At 46.6% G+C, this 20,097-nt stretch overlaps 1 protein-coding gene across 2 annotated transcripts in view; it reads right to left on the reverse strand.

Moving 5' to 3' along the window:
- The window catches only part of SPTLC2 (serine palmitoyltransferase long chain base subunit 2), a 117,899-nt gene extending 98,838 nt beyond the window's left edge, over window positions 1–19,061 (reverse strand). Inside the window, exons 1-2 of one of the 2 annotated variants that reach the window (XM_019552201.1) lie at window positions 18,888–19,061; window positions 3,532–3,726 (exon numbers count right to left, since the gene is read on the reverse strand). In XM_019552201.1, the coding sequence (XP_019407746.1) occupies window positions 3,532–3,726; window positions 18,888–19,046 (354 nt within the window). In that variant the 5' untranslated portion in view covers window positions 19,047–19,061. Of the gene's footprint in view, window positions 1–3,531; window positions 3,727–18,729; window positions 18,863–18,887 lie in introns of those variants that run through there. The other variant, XM_019552200.1, reaches the window with a different exon arrangement.
- Window positions 19,062–20,097: the final 1,036 nt, after the last annotated feature.

Raw genomic sequence — 20,097 nt, forward strand, 5'->3', positions numbered from 1 at the left:
TGTAAGCACCAGGATGCTGATCCCCTGGGTGAGCAGCCTGAGGCTCCATCCCACTCTCCATACCTGCCCCAGGTTCCATTCACTGCCCTGGCTGGGTAGTGCCCCCAGCCTCAGTGCCACTCGATCCCTCACCATGGAGGCCTCACTCTGCCCACCCCCTTCTCCTCCACCAACTTATTTACAGGGAGCTGCTCTCCACACTGCCCAGATGCATTCCTGTAAATCGGTATCAGTCAATACAGCTGGTTAATAATCGGCTATCTGTATCAGCCAAGAAAATCTTTATCAGTGCCTAGTGTGAGGCTTGTGTCTAAGAGCAGACACTGTGTGTGTGTGGCAGTCTGGCTGGGGCTAGGGCTAGGGCCCCTACCAGCTCATCTGGGGAGTGCAGGAAGGGGATGGGGGCAGCTCCCACTGCCGCATGCATTCCCAGGGGAGGCAAGGGAAGCACGTGCCTCCAGGATTTGTGCATGAGGTGAGGGTAGGCTGGGGCCAGAGGTGGTGCCAGGCTCTTCCTGGCAAGCAGGAAGCAGGGGGGTTGAGCTGGGGCTGAGCTCAGGGTTGGTGGTGGCATTGGGCAGGAGATTGGGGGGAGGGGGGGTACAGAGAATTTTGGGGTAGCTATAACCCACCCTGTAGCCCCCCTCCCAATACCAGGAACCCATCCCAAGAGCAGCCCTGGCCCAGCCCCCCACCAGGAAGAGCCCAGAGTTGCCCCCAGCCCATAGTGGCAGCCCACCCTCATTCTGCATACAGATCAGGGAGCACATGTCCCCCAAGGCTTTCCTGAGGGTGCACGCAGTGGCAGGAGCCACCCCCACCCCCCCAGACAAGCTGCTCAGAGCTCCGTCCCATGCCCCACCATGGCTAGGCAGTACCTGCCCCAGACCCTACCCCACTCTCTCCCTCACAGCAGGGGCCTCGATATGCCAGACGTTGCTCTCCAAGCTGCATATTAGCAATCGGATCACTATTGACCAATAGGGCTCACTAATAATCAGCCATCAGTACTGGCCCAAAAAAACTTTATTGGTGCACCCCTGTTAATTGACTTTCCAGATACCTGACTCCATGTTCCAATACAAGGAGTTAGAGAGGTGACTAAAACTACATGCTTGAGACTTGGATTTCATCCCCACCACCATTTTTTAAAAATTGTTTTCTGTTTAATTTCTTACAGCACATGTTCTTGCCCTTGTGACCAACTCAGATTGCTTTAAAAAGTAGCCCTAATTTCTCTGTAAAGATGTCACATCTATTGTACAGGCGGGGAGAAGGGAGCACCAATTATCTACAAACTATGACTCTACCCAAGGCCCATGAGGAGCAGTGCCCCCACCTTTCCACATAGTCCTGAAGGGCAGTGTTTCAGACATTTTATAATCATAGAAAATGAGGGTTGGAAGGGACCTCAGGAGGACAGCTAGTCCAACCCCCTGCTCAAAACATGACCAGCCTCAACTGAATCATCCCAGCCAAGGCTTTGTCTAGCTGAATCTTAAAAACCTCTAAGGGTGGAGATTCCACAACCTCTCTGGATAACATATTCTAGTGCTTTAATACCCTCTTCGTAAGTTTTTCCTAATATCTAACCTAAACTTCCCTTGCTGCAACTCGAGACCATTACTCCTTGTTCTGTCATCTGCCACCACTGGGAACCAATCCTAGTTCCATTCCCTTTCATACTCCATACTCCTTTGGGAGGCTAAAGGCTGCTATTAAATCTCCCTGCCCCAAGTCTTCTCTTCTCCAGACTAAATAAGCCCTGTTCTCTCAGCCTCTCTTCATAAATATGTGCCCCAGCCCCTTAACCATTTTCATTGTCCTTCACTGGATTCTTTCCAACTTGTCTACATCCATTTTGTAGTGGAGGGTGCAAAACTGAACACAGGACTCCAGATGTGGCCTCACCAGTGCCAAATGCAGGGGAAAAATAGCTTTCCTTGATCTGCTGGCAGTTGTCTTATCAATGCAACCCAGTATGCTTTTAGCCTTCTTTGCAACAAGGGCACACTGTTGGCTAATATTTAGCTTACTGTCCACTGGAACCCCCAGGTCCCTTTCTGTAGAGTTGCTGCCTAGCCAGTTGGTCCTCAGCCTGTGAGCAGTATGTGGAATTGTTCTATCCTAAGTGCAGGACTTTGAACTTCTCCTTGTTGAAACTCATGAGGTTTCTTTTGGCCTAGTCCTCCAGTTTGTCAAGGTTTCTCTAAAATTTCTCAGTAGCTTTCCCGTGTAGAGTTGCTGAAGTTGATTAAGCCAATTAAGAAGTGCTCACGCAGGGAGTTAATCAAGATAGCGTTCTGCTTTAAATTTACTCTGCTTTTCAAGCAAACTTACTCCCTCTGTTCATCCCCAGGCCTGACCTCCTGAATAAACATTAGAATCCTGCTGAATGCCTACACTGCTCAAATACAGCCTGAGCTAGATCCTCAGGCTGTATAGTTTTGCAGATCTGCACTATCTTCTGTCAGCTGTGGGTTTCTCTCTGTTTTTGAGTGGTAAATAAAGGAAGCGTGGACACAGCCATCAAACCACTGAAGGAAATTTTCATCCAAAAACAGGCTCTAAATAAAGAGCTTGTATTGGGTTTAGGCTTGTTCTTTTGCATCTTGTTTTTTACTTCAAGCAAAGGTTAGAAGAGAGTGGCAAAAATAAAGGTACAAATGTAGCATTAAGGCAGCTCTAAATCCTTAATGCAGAGGTGTGGCCCACATCCTTCCAACCATATTCATTCCAAGCTGTTCTGATAAAGAATGCTGTGTAGGGACTTCCAGTCCCCATGTCTCTTATTTCAGTTAAGATGGAGACAGCTGCAAGCTCCTTTAGTCTATGCAGTGGCTTAAGATTCCTCTCTTTAGCATTTGACACCGGTACATGAATATTGCCTGTTTCCTTGCAGAAAGGAGAAGATTTAAAACAACTTTCCATTAGCAGTGAAATGGATTTGTCTGGTCAAGCAGACATCCCAGACTTGGGAGTTACAGTGGATAGTAAGCTGGACACGAGTCAACAATATGTCATTGTTGCCAAGAAAGCTAACGGCATACTGGGCTGCATTAGTGGGTGAGTCGCCAGCAGGCTATTGGTGTACAGGATCAAGAGAACCATGTTCCACCACTCCTGTTCAAGTTGGTCCACTGCACATTCAAGAGATTAAAAAACAAGTCACAGGGCCAGGAGAATATGGAAGAAGTGCACAACTATGACCCACTACTAAGCTAAAAAAGGGATGGAGATGTGGTTTCTGGTACCAGATGTTATTCTTAGAGGTACAGATGAGAGCAGAGTTAACATCTCATTGCAATTAATCCAGAATTTGCAGTGCTAGTTTTTTAAGCTGCCTTCAGATGCAACCAACCAACTCTGTACTGGATCACACTCTTTCTAAAATATTTTGCGTAAAAACAAAAAAGTCAAGTTGAAGCTGTGATCCTACACACAGGCATGAAGTCGTGCTGATGACATTCCACTGTAAACCAGCTGTGCCCCAGTCCTGTCAGCCCAGCTGTGACAATGTCCAATAGTTACCTTCTGTTCTTCTCTTTCTGTTGCATGGTGACACTTTTCAATTTTCCACTGCCTCAGGAAGTCCCGTAGATACCCAAAAAGTGTGAGAACACCATAGCCTACATAGGTCAGCACAGCAACCAGCATTGGTGTTTCCTCAAAAGCTTCATTAAATGGTCTTTTATATAATCCTCCATTGTGGGCAATATGATGAATCTAGGACAGAAAGTCAAAAGAGGCCTTTTAGCAGAAAGAATGTATTCAGAAACAGACAGTGTGTACAACTAAGAGCATGATGGGTTATGGGTCACCCATATAATTGGGGCAAAATTTGACTCAGTCAGAAAGAATCAGCCATTTCCACCTCACACATTCCTGACACCACCACTGCCAGCTACTAGGAATGCTTACCCAAACTTCTACCCATGGCTTCACTTTCTCTTTATCTTGTCAGCCTGTCCAAGAATCAGTCTCACCAAGTTTTCTGAAGCTCAGTGTGACATTTTATACAAGTTTGATTGTATACAGATATATAATTATATAATCTAACTGAAGTTGTACAGAATTGCTGCCAAGAAAAAGGGAACTGTTAGCTTGATAACCAGTGAACTGAACCCTGTACCTACATAGAGAGCCTCACCAAAGCAACCTTCCCAGGTAATCTGTCTTGCCAGCATAGCTTACCCTGACGAGTTAAGCTAGAACAGATTTCTCTTCTGGGTAAAAGAAAAAACAACAGATAAAAAGGAATTATGGCTCATATCTACACTCCAAACAATTTGATGAAACTCATAGGTGCTATTATTGAAGTGCCTGACTTACACTATTGTCAAGGCATTATCACAAATAAGCCTTTAACCTTAGAACTTGACCTGCCACCCACCAGAGCTGGAGAAAATTTGCTAATCCTAACCCTGCCTCCCCACTACACGCAACTGGGGGGGAGGATGCCCCATTGCCCACCTCCGTCTGCACCCTGTGCTGCAGCAGCTTCAAGGGCCAGGGCCGGGGGGGGGGGCAGCAGCGGCCTTGCCCATCCACTCCATCCCCACTATCATGGTGATGCTCTGCCGCGCTGCTACCTCCTGTCGGTAGCACTCTTGGAGCACTCTAATTGGTTGTTTCAGTAAGAGCATTATGGACAGACAGACAGGCGGACTAAGTCCTTTATTATATTAGAATACACGCACGCGCGCACACCCTTATCTATTTATACAGTGGTGTTTCATTTTAATCATGGAAAAATCTGGGTTTTGGTTTACTTTTTTTTTTATATGCAAAAATTGGGGATTTTTTTTTTTTTGATCAGAGAAAGCCAGAATTCCTACTGATGAGTCATTAGGTTGTTGACAGTTTTCCCTCAAGCTAAGGGTGTTAGTCCCCCTTGCCCTTCCCCTCCTTCCCACCTCCACCCCTACCCTCTGCCCCTCTGCCCTCTGATTCCTGCTGGGGCACCATGTGGTTTCCCTTTCCCTCTTCCCTGCCAGACAATGCTCACCCCAAGCTAAAAAATAACCAGTAAGCTAACCAGTTATCACTGCACTTACCGGTAAAATGATTAATTGTTTAACCAATTTTGCATCCCTAGTCAGGAAGAAATTTCACCCCATGGTCAGATTGGTATAGATGGTGCCAGCTTTTGCCTTCCTTTGTAGCAGGGGTCATGGTCCTCTACCAGGATCTCTTTAGAGTATATTGTGAACACTTTATAGAAGCAGGGCATCAGCTGCCCAGGCTCCCCTACTTTACTTGCGGCAGGTTGGGGTGTTAGGTTTGTGTTGTCAGTCAGGGGTTGGATTAGATCAGTGATTCTCAGCCTTTTTGTACCAGAACCCATCTGTAAACATCGATGGTCAGAACCAACCCAATAAATAGTTAAAGTAGAAAATAGCCCCCTGGCCCCTGCAAGTGCCCCTTGCAGGTTGGAACTCTGCCAGGGAAAAGTCACAGCTTCCAACATTTTTCTGCTTTAAACAAGAATCGATTTTTACAGTTTGTTGATCCATTATTTAAAAAATTTGTTCACAACTCTTTCATATATTCTTGTGATCCACTTCTGGGTCGCAACCCATGGGTTAAGAAACGTTGAACTAGACCTCTGGACATCCCTTCTAGCCCTACTTCTCTGACTATTACTGTAGCCTTTTGTAAAAAAGCCTATTTTGTATGACAACCATTATAATAGAAACAAGACCTGGAGATGTTACACAGCATTGGCCAGACATCCAGAACTCAGATGCATCACTCAAGAATGCTGTGGATTATCATCCGCTTTGTGGCTATTGGGCTGATTCAAGGCTACCACTTGGAAGTTTCTAACATGATGTCTAAAAGCACGGTATTTTAGAAGGTAAACAAAACTCTTATTTTGTTTTTAACACTGGGATACAGAAATTTGATAAGATTAGAAAGGGGTCCTATAAAAAAAAGTTTCTACAACAATTTAACCATGTGATAAAAGCATGGAAATTAATGTTACCTAAAACTGCCCTGTAAGCAAGTTTGTGACAGTTTAAATACGAGCCTGTTTTTTCTTATGAATGCTTTGCCTATTTACACAATCAACCTCCAGTAAAAACTGATACATTTTCAACTCAGCCAGTTGCATAAGCAGCAAATCTTTTTCCAGAGCCCAGAAAAGAAGAGGGGTCTTGGCTGAATGCAATCACCTTTAGTTTTGTGGGAAGAAATATGGGGCGCTGAGCCGAGCCCCTTGTAGGGTTTTTTTCACAAGAATAAGTATATCCTTGTCCTTGCAGAGCACGAATGCCTAGTTAGGTGTAAGGGATCAGGCTTTAACCTAGACTAGGAGTTGGTAACCCCTGGTACGCATGCTGAGCATGGTACATGAGGCCATTTTGCTTGGCACGCCACGGCTGGGCTCTAGGTAGCTGCTGCCAGCAACAGAGCCTGGGCTGCTCCCAGCAGGCCTTGCAGCATCCCAGCTGCCTGCTGGGAACAGCCCAGGATCCCAGCTGGCAGCAGCTCCCCAGAGCCGGGGCCGACTGCAGCCAGGAGGCTCCAAACAGCTGTGCCAGGCTTCAGCATCAGCTCCACACGGGCACATGCAGGCGTGCCTCTGAGCAGGCAGTGGGGGAGAGGCCTGAGGCAGCACAGCTCTAGTTTCTCCCCTTCTCCCAGCACAGAGGTGATGGCAGGGCTCCAGAGCCTGGCACAGCTGTTTGTAGCCAGCCCAGGCTCTGGGCAGCTGCAGCAAGCAGAGGGCATGCTGCAAACAGCTGCGCCGAGCTCCACTGCTCCGGCATCAGCTCAATGCCGGTGTGGACTACACGGGCACCTCAGGACAGACAGCGGGGCAGCACAGCCTGCCCCGAGGTGCCCATGCAGTTGCCACCAGCACAGAGCCGATGCCGGAGCTGTGGAGCCCAGTGCAGCTGTCTGCAGCCTGCCCGCTGCTTGCTGCCCAGAGCCTGAGCTGGCTACAAACAGCTGCTCCGGAGCCCTGCTATCACCTCCATGCCGGGAGCAAGGGAGAGACCAGGGCTGCACTGCCTCAGGCCCCTCTCCCACCACCTGCCGGTGCAGAGCTGATGCTGGAGCCCAGACCCAGCACAGCTGTTTGGAGCCTCCCAGCTCTGGGGAACTGCTGCCAGCTGGGATCCCAGGCTGCTCCCAGCAGGCAGCTGGGACACTGCAAGCCCTGCTGGGAGCAGTCCAGGCTCCAGCAGCTACCCAGAGCTGAGGTAACTGCTGGCAGCCACAGAGCTCAGGCTGGGGAGCAGGGGCTTTGGGTAGGGGGCAAGGGGCACAAGCAGGGCATCCTGCCACGTACCCCTTGCCCTCATTTTGTGTTTCTGCCACGCGGGAACTCTGGCACCTTCCGAGGCAGGCATTGTGGTGTTTTTCAGCATTCCGACCAAAAAACGTTGCCTACCCTTGACCTAGACTGATGAATTGGCTTGGGAGGCCAAGACCAAGATGTTAAACTAAGTGCAACATGGAGGTTTTTCCAGAATCAGCGTGGTTAAAACACCAGCCATGTACTCCCATTGCCTTGTGTTGCTGAACAAGTGGGTTGTTCTGTTTTGTTCCATATGAAATGGGTAGATTATTGATTCAGTCTTATTTGCAAACAGAAGGAAACAAGCAACAGGGTATTGGCAAAGAAGGCCAGTAGCCAGGGGTATTTGTAGCTAAGCCATTATATAGAAGTCAGAGGTGGCGAATGAGTTATACATGGGTTTTATGACCAAGCCAGGAAAACTGTTCAACTTTGTACTCATTTTATAGCACTTCTGGGCTTAACCCTCCCTACTTTAAGGTCAGTTCCTCTGCCACAATGACAATAGTAGATAAAAAACCAAAAACCATATAATTACCATATACTACTGCCCAATACAAATGATACCACAGCTTTCAGCACGAGAGAGATTGTTGCACTCCTTTTTGCTCAAAGGAAAGGGAATCAATGGAAAATGGCAGATTCTATTTAAATGCCCTCACAGGATCAGTTATGCTGGAACAGTCCTTTGCTATCTATACTCATGTTAAAATTGATTAGCATCTTGCTGCCACATACCACACAGACTGCAGAGACCTAGCTAGGAGTCTTGCACTTTTCTCTTTAGCTACATGATAGGCAGCATTTTCACACTCCAAATCATTTCTTAGACAGATTTCCTAGCACGCAGACATGAGGGTAGCAAATCTGAGAGGGGGCACATTGGTTCTACAAGGCAACTGCACTTGTTAATAATGTCAAGCAAGCTACAACCCTCCACCCCAACCCCTTATTTGGTGGCAATTCTCATGAATTTACCCCTAAAGGCAACTACTTCTGTATTTTGCATTGTTACATCCATCATCTCTAGCCCTAACCCCTGTGCCAAGGCTTCAAAATGGAGAAGTATTTCATGGCAAAGTCAATATACCATTTGCCACAAAACCAGAGTAAATTATAATTATGATTTATATCAGCAGGAACAAAAAAAATTGCTTTAAATAACTGACATTAATGTTACTTTGCATTTGTAGTTTAGGTTATTTTTCCTACTAAACGGTTTGTACTCATTGGTTGAGAAACCAAACATTTTGATCTGTAACTAAATATAGCATTTGTGTTAAATTCTGGTACCCCCTTTTACCTAGGAGAAGGGAACTCTGTTTTCACACACCCACCCACCTTAACATACTTACTCAGATTAAGAGAACTTTCTATTATGTTAGAAAATAATGAATGATACATTTCTTTCTGTCCAGATGCAAAGAAATTTCAACTCAAGTGCACAAAATCCAGCATTTTAAGACTTAATTATACCTAGCCTGTGCACTAAATACATAAAAAGGAATTTAAAAGTTTTTCATTTAAAACCGATTAAACACAGCATGCACTACTTGCAATGAATAAACTGTCTCTGAAAATCTCGTTCTAAGTGACCGCTACAATGGTATTTAGCACTTAAAAATTGCAGGTAATTACATTAGAGATTACTCGTGCACCTGAGAGCATGCTTGTATAGATGCCTAAACAGCCATGAAAGTCTGGTTGCTTCATCCTTCAAATCAGGTCTGTTCAACTTCTAAGCTGCAGGGGGACAGCAGCAGGGGCCATGGCAGATGAGCCACAAGGCTCCATGCATACACAGGCACCACTCCCTCCCACTCGGCTTTTATTTCTACATTGGAAGAGGAAATCAAGCTTTCCCTTCCCCCGTGCCTACTCTCCAAGGCAGTTTCTCAATTTGGAGGCAACTAACCCAAACAAAGACACTATTGAACAATTTGGAGCGAAAATTTAACCAGCTGTGGAGATCTAGACAGCTTGCATAAGAAGAAACTGACCCTGGAGTCTGTTATTCCCTTGCTGAATTCCAGTTTACAGGAACACTTTGAACAAAGGGGGAAACAAATAGCGGGGGGGGTCCTTTGGAAGCTCTAAATCTCTCTCTAATCAGAACCTAGGCCACAGGTGCTCAACTTCTGGCCCACAAAGCCATGATATCTGGCCTGCAGGGCTTGATACAGGTCAGGAAATTTGACAGTGTGGAGGCAATGGCAAGTAATACTGCCACCCCTCCTCTGCTGTCAAATTCTTCAATCTCAATAAGCTGGATGTAGGCCAGGCCATGCCCCCTTCTTCCTCCTCTACTCAGCCTGATTGGCAGCAGGCCACACTCCTTCCCCCTCCCACATGCACCCAGATCTAGCACTGAGCCATGTCCTTTTCCTTCCCCCACCAGCCAAACCAGAGCCAGGCCACACTCCCACTCCACAACCCCCCTCCCACACACACACACAGCTGGATGGGGTTCTGCCCCACTACCCTGAGTGCTGGATTGGGCCCTCCAGCTATCCGACTTGCAGATGGACTGAGCACAGTCCATCCAGCCCAAGGGGTAAAAAGGCTGTGCACCACTTAAGCCAAAACTCCCTATGCATGCTGTCTGGGCCATGTTCCCAACTGCTGATTTCGGTGCACCCTAATTCCTGCTCCTCTCCTGCACACAGGCACATATGGTTCCAAACAATGCTCTATTCCCTGTAGTTGTTATAACAACTTTCAAGGAAACCCAGTGAACTAGGGGATTCAGCCTTGTCATGTGTCTCTGTTTTGGATGATAATGAAACAGTTTCAAATACTCAGTTCCATAAAGGAACTTAATGGCTTCTTACAGCTATATTAAATGAAGGGCTGCAATTAAGCCCATGTGCTCCAAAGAGACTTCACAACGTTCTCTTTGCACTTGTTAGAAAAAACTGAAGCTGAAAGTAAAACCTTTTCTGTTCAACACAAATTGAAACCGCTGCTGTAGTCCTGTGAGTGGTAAGCAGTACCCTCTACCCCTTTAAAACACTGAATTATGAGCATGTCCTTTACTGTATGATACAAAAAGTTTGAAGTGGAGAAGGCCCTTTAAAGGCCAAACACTTAAGTCTTTACACGGACAAACTCCAAAGGAAATCAATGAGATGCAACATAAAATGAGAGTTTTGTGGTTTAGTTCTCCAAATTAAAAAAAAAAAAAAAATAATGAGTTTTCATTCTAACAGGGTTGGGGGGGGGTTTGTTTTTTTTTTAAATCTATGGTTACTTGAAGAACTCAACTGTGTATTCAAAGCCTACTTTACACAGCTGTGGATTAGGAAAAATTTAAAATCATTTGTTTTTAATTACTCTCCCTTGCATTCCACCCTTGTCCCAAACAAAAAATCCAGTTCAAATGGCTGCTGCTGTTAATTTGATATAAGAAAAGAACTTCCATGGCTAACAGGAGCTATGCCAGCATCCACAGAGACCAGCTATTAGGTATTAGCCTCCCCTGCCCCCAGTTCCTACTGGCATCTGGAACCAACTTTCAAGGGAAGTGGTGCTGGCTCCTACCCTGGCGGTCTTTAAAAGGAGGCTTGATGCCTACCTAGCTGGGATCATTTGAGCCCAGTTTTTCCTCCTGCCCAGGCAGGGGGTCGGACTTGAAGATCTACAAGGTCCCTTCTGACCCTACTTCTATGATCTACTGGGATGCTCTGTGCCTTCTACTGCTGCAGCTGTCACCCCTGCCTTCATGTGTCCCCAGCCAGATCAGCAGCTGCATGGGTTGGCAGGGACAGGGTATAGGTAAAGGGGCATAGAGAGGCTCCCCAAGGTCTAAGGCTCAATCCCACAGTGTCCCACCCACCTACACCTGGGCCCAGAGAGGGCCTGCCCACCAACCTGGCTTGTTGCAAGATGTGGCAGAGACTCAGTGGCTCCCCAGGGGCACATCTGAGGAGACTGGAAGAGCCCCAGTGCCCCACACTGGGAAGGGGAGCCCTGCAGGCAGAGCCAGAGCAGCACCAGATGGGCCAGGCTGGGAGTTGCCATACCAAGTAATTGTTTAAATGTTGTAATCACAACAGGTTAAATGGATAGTTTTTAAGTTAGTATTTACATCCCTGTTCCCCACCAAGCGGGCCCCTCCCCTTCTGCTCCAGCTTTGGTCCCTCTAGCCTGGACTCAACCCAGCCAGGAGCTGCTGCCACTTCACCCTGGCCAGATTGGCCTGGAGTCTAACCACAGCTCCTGTTGCTGCTGACTTCCCTGGCGAAGCGAACAGCAGCAAAAGGGGAATGGGAGGGAGAGGACTACAGATAATCACAAGCGGGGAGGCATGTAATAGCAGACAGCAGGGAGGGAGCAAGGGGTGGGGGTCTGGCCCTTCATTCCCTGCTTTCCCTGCCACAGCAGCGGGGGTAACAAATTTAAGATAATTTTTCATGTATATAATATAATTATTGGAAGGTTAATTGCTATGATTTCCCATGTATACAGTCTAATTATTGGGGATAGAGTCACCTTAAATTCAAAGTGGCCTTGGATTTAGACAAACACAGCACTCCCTCATCACTGGAAAATGTTTAACAGTTATTTACCTTACAATGATATTTTCCTATCCCAAGTCAACCATTTCCTTAATTTGAATTTTCTGGGAAAAGCTTATAGTGAGTGACTGAAAATATTTCAGTGATTTAAACCTCTTTTATACTTCATCCTTTTTCTATAACTCTGCTTGGCACTTAAGACCAGAAGCAGCAACTAACAAATCCTTAAAATAAATAAATAAATAAATAAATAAAACCACTTCCTATAGTACCTAGGTTTCAAATCTGCTCTAACCGAATCCAATTTTGCTTAAAACTTACAAGATCAGCCTTATACATATTGCTAAGAACCCAACAAGGACCACCATTCTAAGTGGAAAAGCTCTTGCAGCTTTTCCAGTTTTACTAAACACTTCTGGTTCACAAGAATAATCTCTTCAGTAGAGACACTATTGAGTTCCATGGAAGCTTGTAAACACATCTTGAACTATTACAATGTATTGTTATCACCTACCCATTTTAAATCAATAGCAGGATAACTTTTTAATGTATCGCCACACTAGCAACAGCTTTTTCTTTTACTGTTTAGACCGGGGTAGGCAAAATGCAGCCTATGGACCACATGTGGCCTGCCAAGCTATTCTATCTGGGTTGCAGGGCCCCTAAAAAATTTAGAAAATTAATATTTATCTGCCCCTGGCTGGCTGTCATGCAGCCCTCAACAGCTTGCCAAAAAACTCAGTAAGCAGCCTTCGCTTGAAATAATTGCCCAGCCCTGATTTAGAGAAACAAGTGCAGCAGCAATTAAGCTGCATGGGAAAAAAAAAAGTGCGCGCCAGTTTAGAAAATTTTGCAAACAGAAAAACAATTTCCTATGCATACTGCAGGCCTGAGAATGTCTGTCTCAATTCTTTATGCCAAAACTACCTTCCTACTCCACCCACTTTTAACAATCTAATACTAACCCATGCTCTTATACCAGGCAGGCCTGCAGCAAGAACCAACAGCAGCCACATACATAGCTTCTGAAGATAACCTCTCACCTGTATTTCATACAGCCTTTCCTCATTTCCCTTGGCTGTGATCATTTCCTCTTGTGTTCATCAAATTACTTCATGCTGAATTCCTGGGGGAAAGTCAGGTTCTTAACTTCTCCACTACACTCCGGCACTATATTGAAATAGTTAACTATAGCACTAACCTACAAGGAGCATGAAGAGAATCAAACCCTCTATCTGCATCCATTCTCCCATAACTGTAATGCAGTTTGGGGGGGGGGGCAGGGATCATGCCATTCATTTTTCTTCCACCTTTCATAATACTACAATTGATCCCTACTGCAATACCCATCATTTAACTGATTTTAAGAGAAACACATTTCTCTAGCGAGTTAACCACAAACACAGAGTTAGGATCTAGGAGATTTACTATTGTCATGGTCGCACAGAAATGCAAATACAGGATTTGGCAGGAAGCAGAAGAGAAGCTGTCTAGATGAAATGCCAGACAAGACTGGAAAGGCTTTTCCATCTCCCAAGACCTTAGTTTCATGTTATTACTTTCCTAGCATCTGCCAAAGCCTCTACTTGGGCTCAGGGCAGTGAGAGGAGGTCACAACTTCAGTAAGCAGCACTGGCATTCACTGCTGCCAGAAAAGAGAACAGGCAGGGAGAAAGTCTCCCCCCCCCCTCGCAGCTAATTTAAAGATTAATACTTCCCTCTCCCTTCCTCACCTTCAGGTCTTATGGCAGTAAGAACAACAGCAGAGTCCACATTGCACTCCTTTACAGAGCAAAGTTTCCACTGAAGAAAACTGGAAGGGCAGTCTGAGCTCATCTGTGCAGGGACCACCTCTCACTGAACTTGGAGACCAGTCTGCACACTAATAAACCTACCAGTTTCACTTACTAATTTTATTACCCAATTCTCCCCACCACACACTTATTTACCTTCCAAATTACAGGGATTGGCTTGTCTATACTATAACACTGTGCAGGGAAGGAAGAGCAATTAGAGCCTTGCCTCTATTAGACTCTGCAGAGACCACCAATGAATATGCTCAGCTTTTTTTTAAGTCTCTCAACTACGTGCTTTCCTACTTCTTGCTTTCCCCTGGCCCTATTTAAAAATATGATCAAGATGCAAAAACCAATATTTCCAAGTACAGGGGTCCAAAGTCAAACACCTTAACCTGTATTCAGACACTGAGCCAGTGGCATCAAACATGTGACACACCAGTAGTCTAGCAGGCTACCAGAAGTTGGAGGCATGTCCTGCTAACAGAATTTGGGTCCCTGCACCCTGATGAATGAGGCCCTGAACACATCACTGCCAAATACAGCCCCACTGCACTTAATGCTGGCCTAGGAGGAACCCCACTGATCCAGATCTGGCCTGAAGCAAGTTTAACACCAATGCTTTAAGTGATTTTTCAGGGGTGTTTTGTCATCCACAGCTGCCACTGAAATCAAAAGAGTTCTAAGTGCTCTACATCTCAGAAGACTTAGATCCCTTGAGATATACGCATAGCCTTATTCTCAAAGGTCTTCCAAGTCTAATGTGGGGGCAGGAGACAGAGAGAGAGAGAGATGCATCAGCTGGGGGCAGTTTTAGGCATAAACCCAAAACAGGCCTTGAACTCATGCCTTCAGAGCTAAGTTCACCTCAAGAAACCTTAGTCCAGTAGTTCTCAACCTTTTAAGACGCAAGGCCCCCCTCAGAAAATGCCATCTCTTAGCCTTCATTCAGTTTTTGAATACAGAAAAATAGTAGAGCTATTCTTCTGTTGTAAAACAAGTCAGAAAGACAACAGCAGGTCCAAATGTTTGTGACACCCTGGATTCCTATTTGAAATCTCTGGGTTTATCTTGTGAATCATACATAGGTATTTGCACACTTAATGCTGCAAGTGTTGCATGGTATCTTTAAAAGGATCCAATGGCACCCTGGTTGAGAATCATGACCTTAACCATTCTGCCTCTGCATACCATTTGACATCTTTAGTGCTTAACTTCAAATATTTCAGTTTGAATATTAGACACTTGACCAACAAAGTTAGTAAGAAAAAGATGGGAACAGAACGCAAGACCTCCACCTCCAAATGTGTGTGAAAAGATAACCACACCATAAAACTAAAACTTTTTGGTGTCCCTTCTTTCTCTATCAACACTGTCATACTTGCACTTTTGGCCAAGAACCTTCATCTTTCACTCCACTTATATAAGCAGTGGTAACAAACACCAGTCAAACAGCATTGCAACTCAAATTCAGAAGTTACACCCCACATTGTGGCTAATGTAGAAACAGTTTCTTGGTAAGTCAGAAGGCGTTTTTAAACTAATAACAGCTTAATACGGGATATTTCTCTGTACAGCACATTTATCGCTGGCTAAATCTATGCCAAAAATATCATTGCACTGAGAGGCATGCAGTAGTGGAACAAAAAGGTGCGCCCCTTTTCTGTTCTTTCATGGCAGAGGAGATGGATTGGTTTTAAGACTTTATTTAAAAATATGGACACATTCATTGCCTGTGAAGCTGTCTCAGAAAGATTAAAGGGCATACTTTGATCATGTCAGCACCCTCACACCTAGACTCAATGTGACCCTTTGGCAAGGATTTTATGAGACCTCTTGGCCACATGCCCCATTATCTGTAGTTTTTGATGGCAGACCTAGATTATGACTGAACTGCATCATTCTTGTGAAATATAGTAATAGTACAAGATCAACAGTAAGCTGATCCCAGTCTATCAAGCACCCTGATTTTCCGAGTAAGATCAGAATTCTGCTCCAAAATCAAGAGGAATCTCAAAGCACATATATATTTTTGCATCATCAGTTGTTAGTGAAGCAGGATACCAAGGACTGTATTCAACTCAGCCTTTTCCATAAAGTTGTGGCCAAGTAGAGCAAACAGATTAACCTGAAGGTTAAATCATGATAGCATTTTGTGCAACTTCTTTACCTCTATATCAAAAAAAATCTTCATCTATACCAGGGGTATCAGAGATATGACCAAGGGCCATATATGTCCTGCAGAGCCATTTCACCCTGCTTCCGGGGCTTTTGGAGAGGCTGGGGCAAGCAGGCACAGGGCCCACTGCTGAATTCCTGGCTACAGACCCCCTATCAGGAAGACATGGCCTTACAATCCAGATCCATTGCAGAGCTCTGAGAGCATTTGGTACTCCTGACCTATGCCTAGCATCTTTAAATGCAAAGCTTCATTCTTTAAGCTAAAAATTATAAGGGAAAAAAATTGTTGGGTTGCAGCTGAACCTGAACCATTATTTCAAACAGGTCTCAGCTTTGCAAAATGCTATCAAGTACACCCACCCACTTCTAACAGGTAAAACAGCAGAGATTTTTCTTCCCATTGCAGTAAAACATGGGCAGAAAGACTGTGCGCGAGTCAGCAAGTTTTAATGACAATTTTGCAAAGCTGAAATAACTAGTGGGATTTTGTTCTGTTTTTAGTACAAAGCACCACTGAATAACACGTATTCCAGTTAGAACACTTCAGCTTAATTATTTCATTCCAAACTGTGCCTTTAGAAAAGTGGCATACTAAGACTTCTTTTACTGATTATATATACCAAGAAACTTAACATTTTCCCCTCCTTCAGCATAATATCCACCTAAAGAAAATCAAGTAAAGGGAAGTTCATGCCTTTCACAAGCAAACCAGAGAAGGGAATACAAGGCTGTATTGTTTAGCCTCGTATGATTCTTCCTGCATGTCTTGATAGCAACAGAAGTCTGGAGTCACCCTTACATAATCAAGCCAATGTAATTTTGATACTGTAAAATAAAGATTCCTTCTGGATTAAAACAGTTTGGAAAAGTGTATCCAGTACATTTTACTTCCCCTGGCACTGTTAACTGCCAGGAATACCCTGAACAGCAGTTCTGAACAACAGTTGCCTAAATTAAAGAGATACATTTCTCTCAACCCTACCTCATTAACTTCAGGCCACAAAAATCCTTCCCAAAAGCATTAGCCAAAAGTTCCCCAAAATACAGACTATGCCATCCCCTTTAAAACACCCTCAAAAGTGAACTACTGAATAGGATAAGCATGCACACAATTTTTAAGTCATACAGCATTCTTTATACTGCTGCAGCACAGTGAGGCCTCTTGATGTACCACACACGTCAAATCAAAACTTTATAAACTAAAACAAACAAAACCCATAAGGAAAGCACAGAAGGGAAGCTGGGGAAGAAAGGGACACCCCGCTCCTAATTCAGGCCTGAGGGGGTGTGAGTTGCCAGGCTGGCAACTCTAGATGGGCAAAGTGCCTGCTGTCACCATGATCATTTCTCATATCACCGTAACACCTTTCCCCAAAACTTCCCCATTTAATTAAGTCTTATATAAACTTATTTTTGTAGACACACTAGCAAAGTGTTGGTCATGCTTTAACCTTGAATGTAGAGATGCAGTCCCACAAGTCATGGTGCTAAAGCAAAGGATGCCAGGGCACTGCAAGGTCCCACTAGGTCCTTTGAATGGTACCATGAGGTATGGGGAGATATGCAGGTAAGCTAAGCAGATAAGCCAAGCTCAGGCTTGCCCCTGCCTGGATGATGCCCCACACTTATTGTCCAGGCCCTATATAAGGAGGCAAGAACTGAAATATGAATAATTAGTTTTTGAAGTTGGATGCCGTTCAATTCACAAGAGTTCTGGAGGGGTACCTCGAATCCAATAAGGCTGAGAACCGCTGTGCTAAGCCATCATAAAGCAGAAACGGAACTATTTTTAGCTATGGTTTTCTCTAGCTTCCCTCACTTTTCCTTTCTACTGAAAGCAAAAAGCCCAGAAGTTCCAGTTTCATTTCTCAGTCCATTTCACTAATTCATACTTTAAATCAGCAACTTCACTTAGCTGATGCTGAGAAATCCTTTGCTTTCTGTTTCAAAATCACTACATGACTGCTGATCACTGTTACACAATTGCTACATTCCTCCCCAGCTACAGCTGCATTCAGAGGAAAGATGACAGTTGCCAGGTACATAACTGAATCTCATCCCTCAACAGGAAAAGACATTCCACATATTCCTACACTAAGATAATGACAGTCCCTCTTTCCGGTTGATGCTGGTCAGCATGGTAATCCCAGATTCCCTCCTGCAAGACAGATATGCTGGGGCTGGAGAGGACGTCACCAGAACACATCAGAACCACGGCACAAGATGTGCCAGCTGATGTCTCTTGCCTCCTGCAGAAGGCTGTGAGAAGCTCAATCTCCCTGAAAAGAGGAGCTCTTCTCACATTCGTCTTACCCCTCCAACTCTCCACTCACTGCCATGCTTGGTACTTTAACTTTAGCATGAGAACCGCACCAGCAGCCAACAGGACTCTCTGTTACAGCCATGAGGTCCCAGTGACACCTGGACAGGCCACTGGCTCCAGCCAGCTAACAGTCCTCACAAGACAGTGGTGCTGCCTAGTGCAGGGAGGATGGGGGATGACCTGACATACCCGAGCAGACCAGTAGTGCCCAGGATACCGACACCAGGGCAACAAGGCAAACAGACGCTACACTAGAAGGACTCCTCGTTTTCCTCCTCCATAGCCCCGGTGCCAACCCAATGGTGGAGGAAGCTAGCAGTGCCGTTCACTGAGGCCACACCCGGAGCTGCAACAAACGCCCACGTGCGCCTGCCCCAGCCCGGCCCGGCTGCCCGGAGGGGCGGGAGGAAACGGGCCGCAGGGCTCCAGCAGGCGAGGGCTTGGCCCTACCCCAGCGACGCCCCCAGAGTCTGGCCCGGCCTCATCATGTCGGTGTGAAGGGGAAGAGGCTCATTCCCGGCCGGCCGGGAACGCGAGGCCTCGTGGCGCCAGCTCAGGCCAAGCTGCCCCCGCCCCGGCGCGGACCCCTGCCCCGCGCACCTGTGTGCCGGCCGCGCCAGGCAGGCCGCGCACGTAGCCGTTGCGCAGCGCCCCATGCGCCGCGACGCTGCAGCCATTAGCACGCGCCTCGCCACCAGCCCGCTCCATCCTCCCGCCGCCGCCGTTGCCGCCCGGTCGCCCCGCACCGGAAGCCCTACCCGAGCGCGGCGCCAATCGCGAGCGGCGACGTCACCTACGCCGTGGCCACCGCCCCCGAAACCCTGAAAGTGGCGGCAGCGCCCAGAGCGAGGGGGCGAGGCCCTAGGCCCGCTGCCCAATGAGATTACAGTGTCCCAGGCCGAGGGAGGACGAGTCATCGATGAGGCACGCCCAATGCCGGGGCAGAAAGCCGGCGGGAGAGGCCCAATCATCTGGTTGGGAACCGACTGGGTGAAGATGATCTACCCAATCGCAAGGCGAAGACGCAGGGGTGGGCGGGATGCGAAAGGCGCTTTGGCCAATGACAACAGAAAGGACGAGGAAGGAGCCGGAGCCCAAAATAAAAGACTAGCCAATAACAAGGCCGAGAGGCAGCGGTGGGCGGGTTCGGCTGCTGGGCGTGAGCCGGGTGCGCTCTGCACCGCTGTGAGTGCGGGGCTGCTCGGGGCTTGTGGCGCCCCGTGCCGGGCGGGCCCACCGAGAGGCTGGGCTGGACTGGGGAAGGGGGCGTGGGACCGGGCTTATCCCGGCCGCCGCCTGCTCCTGGGGCCTGGCAAACCCTCATGAGTCATGGGGCCCCGTGGCGGCGAAGAGGCGTTCCGCGGCCTGGGGCAAGGTGGATTCTCCATGGCTCACCAGGCTGAAGTTGGTTCCTTGTTCCCGGTTCCTTATTCCAGGTTTTGGTTCATTTTGCAGTTATCCTTACACGATGAAAGGTTGTTAGTAATGAATTGCATCTGCCACAGAGTTAGGATTTCATCCAAAATGTGTATTTACTAATAACTTTGTACAGTAATATCATGTTTCAAATTCATAACCTTGGGGAAAAAACCTGGGATTAGGCTCGGATTATGAGGCAAAATCCTCTTCAGTTCACCCCAAAGCACACATCTTTGCAACTGGGGGACTCTTCTGAAGGAGCCTGGGCCAGTCATGCCCTACCCAAAGCTTGGTTTCTGCATGGCAGGCTGGCAACTCACATAGATTCGTAGACATTAGGGATGGAAGGGACCTCACAAGATCATCAGGTCCAGCCACCTGCCCAAGGGCCAGAAAGCCAGCTGGGATCAAAGGATCCCAGCAAGATACTCCAGACACTTTCAAGAAGCACTTGGATGTCTAAGTGCTTGCACCACCTCTGAGGGGAGTCTGTTCCAGGCCCAGGGGGCTCAGACAGTAAACAAGTTTTTCCTTATGTCCAGTCTGAAA

The sequence above is a fragment of the Crocodylus porosus genome, unplaced genomic scaffold, assembly GCF_001723895.1.
Source record: "Crocodylus porosus isolate Cpor-Errol unplaced genomic scaffold, CroPor_comp1, whole genome shotgun sequence".
Taxonomy (NCBI): Eukaryota; Metazoa; Chordata; order Crocodylia; family Crocodylidae; genus Crocodylus; species Crocodylus porosus.